The 4,909-nt window shown below is 44.8% G+C and overlaps 2 protein-coding genes across 2 annotated transcripts; one reads left to right on the top strand and one right to left on the bottom strand.

Annotated features, from left to right (window-relative positions):
- Positions 1-402: 402 nt before the first annotated feature.
- Positions 403-588, bottom strand: SARC_12996 (hypothetical protein; the record flags this gene model as incomplete). The annotated part of the gene is made up of 1 exon (XM_014292886.1): positions 403-588. A coding segment is annotated over one exon (186 nt), but the record flags the coding sequence as incomplete, so codon positions are not given.
- A 3,698-nt stretch (positions 589-4,286) lies between these two features.
- On the top strand, positions 4,287-4,909 carry SARC_12995 (hypothetical protein; the record flags this gene model as incomplete). Its single annotated transcript, XM_014292885.1, has 2 exons — positions 4,287-4,579; positions 4,752-4,909. Coding segments are annotated over 2 exons (451 nt in total), but the record flags the coding sequence as incomplete, so codon positions are not given.

Raw genomic sequence — 4,909 nt, 5'->3', positions numbered from 1 at the left:
TATATATGTGTGTGTGTGTGTGTATGTGTTTGTGTACGTGTGTGAGTGTGTGTGTGTGTGTGTGTGTCCGTGTGTGTGCACCTGTACATGTGTGTGGACGTGTACATGTGTGTACACGTGTATGTGTGTGTATACGTGTGGATACGTGTGTGTATACGTGTGGATACGTGTATGGATACGTGTGTACGCAACCGTCGCTTTCGTGTTCCTGTGTATTATCGCAATCGTGAGTTTACATACTATTGTGGCAGTGTTCATTTGTATATATATCTTTGGCTATTGTATGCGATTGATGCGAATTGAATAAAACAGGGAAAACGAGGGGTAGGTACAAGATTGTGCATAAAATCTGGGTGTATTTGAGGCCTAAAAAATAGACAAGCACACTACAATCAAGCACACCTCATCCAGTAGCACAGTATTGTTTCCTTGGATCTCCACAATATCGATGGCAACCGTAGGAACTTCCGCAATCATTATCCGTCGAACAGCATTGGCAAACGGGAGACTCGAATTTGTAAGAACAAACTTCACTTGATTCTCGTTCATTTCAGTGATCTCCACCTGCGTCTCGCCTAACACCACCATCTTGTATACCTTAGGAGCTACTTCAGTTGGTGCGGATGATTGTAAACTTGATATAAATCTGCACACGATTGATCAAAATTGCTAAATGTGAACAATCGTATGTTCTACATAAGTCACTGTTAAAAATAGTGTTTATGTATTGTATACATATACGATGCAATTTTCCGAACTTCTCGTTTGTCGACCACAGAGGCACAGACTCTCCAGACTCCGGTCCTCAGGGCTCAGACTTTCAAGTCTCAACAGCCGCACAGACCCACAGAGTGAGAGAGACCTGGATATTCTGCAATCTGCATCCGCCATCCAAAAAGGGTCATATTTTGGCGCCAAATGTATTTATTTTCATGACCTCATGCGATTGTTTTTTGGTATTGTTTTTTTATAAATAAATAAAATAGAAATGAAAAAATCCATCTGCTTTATTTTAGGAGGCTACATATTTATGACATTTGTGTCAAAGCAACCAAGTTTCTTTAGTTGGGTTTAGAACCCTAAACCAGGTATATCTCCTATTAATCTCCTAGGACTATTCCACGAGGGGATCATGCTTCCCAGTCTGAATTACTTTCGTATATATCCTGGAATTCATAATAGTCAACAAACTGTTATCCTGAACCTAATTTTGTACTGGTTAATAGGTTATGGGCATTTAATCGAACTTCTTTCAAGCGTGACTCATTGTCAACTTGGTTTTATAGAAACTGGACTTGGTTTTTCTCCCTCGCCTATGTAGTCACCTTCTTATTATCCCGCCTTTAGATATGCATAATAAGGAACTTTACACAAACAAACATTTCCTAGTCTATACTATATACAAATTACATAAATAAACTTCAGTTCTTGAGAGTACAAAGTTATAGGCGTTGTTCGGTTATAAGCTCTATTTTAAAGATCTTAATCATTTTTGTACTAAACTCGGTTCAACTGAAGAATCAGCCCCCGGCTCTACTCACATCAAACGGGCACGTCTCGCCCTACAGGGGGATAATTATGACCGTTGGGACGCTGATCACAACCTTGCAGCTCTTGAAGATTATAAATGGAACCTCGATGACATAATTACTGCGAATTACTAAAACCACCAATCACTGCTGGCAATATGCCAGTCCCCTACGAACCGGCTCGCGAAGCTGACAGCACTGGTGAATTTCGGACCCGTAAGACCTGATGAAAAACCCCTGGACACTATACAATATCATATGTCAATCCTATTTCCACAAATTTATCCGGGTCTCCCAGCCCATCAATATGACATACCTCCAAAAAATATCAGTCGGATTTGAGGAAGATTCCCGTGTTTTGGCGATTCGCTGCACGAAACTTGGTGACCATGCTAAACTCCAAGGTCTTACTTTCACAATTCACTTTATTAATACTGCTATTTGACTGGCTTGTCCCAGAGAGACCAAAAAACAAGCTCGTCGGTATATGGCTGACAGGGATCTCAGATTACCCTTCACTTCCATTTGCCTTTCTGATCTTCTCGATGAATGGGACAACATAGACCCCGAACACCTCACAGCTACTCAGCGTGTATCCCGTGCACAGGCTCGTCGCATGGCTTCTGGACCTCAGCGTACCGATAGATCTTATATCTGTTTTGTGTGTTGGAAAACGGATCATCACTCTTTCAACTGCTCCATTGCGTGTGGCCGCTGTGGCACTAAGGGTCACTCTCACAAAAACTGACTTGCCGGCACCCTTCTATGTCTGTGGAAGACGTGCAATTAAAAAACAATCTGTTATCTTTTTGTAGCAAGAACTACTGTTGATCACACTCAGTCCACTACCACTGCCAAAATGCTTACAGACGGTGGTGCCACAGTTTATTACCTTAACATCACCGCACTCAATTCCTTGATATGTGAACGTGGCTTTTTCCTACTTATACTTGCTGATGACTCTGATCAGTTATGCTAATCCTTGGAATAATAGCCCGGCCTTTGTCTCACTTACCTGGACCCACTTCTTAAACAACCACTTGTTTCCCAGAATTGCCTCCAGGACCATCGTTTCAGACTCAAATTTCTATCGGCTTGTGTCGCCCTGTTTGTCAACTTTTTTTATCGATCCTCATTCATTGACATTCTTAGAGTTCACGGAGGCTACCACGTCTCATGTAGTACACTCTAGACTCTCTATCTCACCCTTCGCGACACTTCTAAGGCTACTTCATGCCACCCGGCACAGGTTCGCTCGAACAAACCGCCTACGGTTTCTGCCATACTCAGTACTTCGTCTCCTCCACCTGTTGCGATCTCTCAGGCCACAGCTAATCCTACATCTAATGATACGGCTGCCACTCAGATCTCACAATCCGATAAGAATCCCTTTCCCACTACACCAACACCAACCCTTCCTCCTGCGACTACCCAAACCTGTGATGAATATCATAGGAACAACGACAATTGCAGTAAAAAAAACCACACTTCGGGTGGCAGCAAAGAATAATGTAACCCTAACTCATCCTCATCCCTTTGGCGTCACATGCGAAGCATGGATGCTTAACCGAACTGATTGGAAGCAAATCATGACCTTCCTGGATTACGCACCAACGATCGACGATTGTGCCTCCGCCAACAATGTCCAGGCCCCTAGATATGCTGAACCGGAAAGTGGATTAGTTAACTGTTACTCGAAGGTTGAATATCTCAACGAAATTGCCTATGGGAACCAAGGTGGACGGATATACACGATCTCTTAAAGCTTAATGTCCGCCTTGGTACCACACTTGCGATTTGTGTGCCCCTCCGCCCGTGTGCACTCTGGTGGCCACAGCGACCCATATATATTTTTCCTTGATACAGGTAATACTTTCTTACGTCACGGCAAAGAAGCCGTTGGTAAACCTTCTTGGATTTATACGCTGGTTGCCCTTGTTTGGCCACTTCACTTCACCGTCTCTCCACGTGAAAGTCTACAAACAGCCATTATGTACGCACGCGCACATCCTGCATTTGCCAAAAATTGCCTCGTTTGCCAAGAAGGCGAAATGAAAAGTATGCATGTTAAACACGCACTATCCGATTCTGTTTTCTGCCCAGCGGATCACTTTCATGTGAACTTATATGAGCCGATGCCTAAGCGTCACTATGGAAATTGCTACCTAATGAACATGATAGATGACGACAAGGGCTATAGCTTACATGCCGCCACGAGTGATAAGGTCGATATCACCCATGAACTCCTCGCCCTCCTCGTCCAAGTCCCAGCCCGCTATAAACCACATACCATGATAGCGGACGGTGACAGCGTCTTTCAGAGTGAGACAACTACGATTATGATTTTCAGTCGGCATATGGCGCTCCGGAAGACTCCAGCCCGCACGCCGCAACTGAACAGGAAAGTGGAAAGCCCTCATCGTATTTTGAACGAGATTACGCGCACCCTACTCTGATGTTTACTTCAGCCCGTCTCCATGTGGCCGCACCCACATGAATATGCATGCATCATACACAATGAGAATTTGGCCGCCATGGGTCGTCTACATTCACCTGCTGACAAAAAGACAAGCACCACTGTACCTAGATTTCTTCAAGCCCGATTGACTGCGTGGTAATATTTAAGCTTACCAGCTACAAGGCCAAGAGGTTGGCCCACAAAATCGACAACAAAGTCGGCGTTGGCATCCAGCGGAGCACTTTCATGTGGACACACATGGGCTGATACATAAGCGTCGCTATGGAAATCGTTACCTAATGAATATGATAGATGACGACAAGAGCTATAGCTTACATGCCGCCACGAGTGATAAGGTCGATATCACCCATGAACACCTCGACCTCCTCGTCCAAGTCCCAGCCCGCTATAAACCACATACCATGATAGCGGACGGTGACAGCGTCTATCAGAGTGAGACAACTACGATTATGATTTTCAGTCGGTATATGGCACTCCGGAAAGACAAAGTCGACTTTGGCGTTTTCCTTGGCAGGGAGCCACAGACCACACCGGATAGGTGGAAAATACAAAACTTTAAACACAACGGCAGGTATGTTTCGAAGTCAAATTCCTTAGCGATGAGCTGCCTCGATGGTCAGCTAACGGTAAACGATGCACCCGCACGCCAATTGGATATGACATTCCTGTCGAATGGTAACCGGCAACAAGACCAAGAAGGCCCACAAATTTGACAAAGTCGACTTTGGCGTTTTCCTTGGCAGGGAGCCACAGACCACACCGGATACGCGGAAATTACAACAATTTCAACACAACGGCAGTTATGTTTCGACGTCAAATTCCTTAACGATGAGCTGCCTCAACGGTCAGCCAGCGGTAAACGATGCACCCGCAGCGCGGCGCCAATCGTATATGACATTCC

Source organism: Sphaeroforma arctica (genome assembly GCF_001186125.1).
Source record: "Sphaeroforma arctica JP610 unplaced genomic scaffold supercont1.2792, whole genome shotgun sequence".
Classification (NCBI taxonomy): Eukaryota; class Ichthyosporea; order Ichthyophonida; genus Sphaeroforma; species Sphaeroforma arctica.
This window is presented reverse-complemented; position numbering and strand designations above follow the sequence as displayed.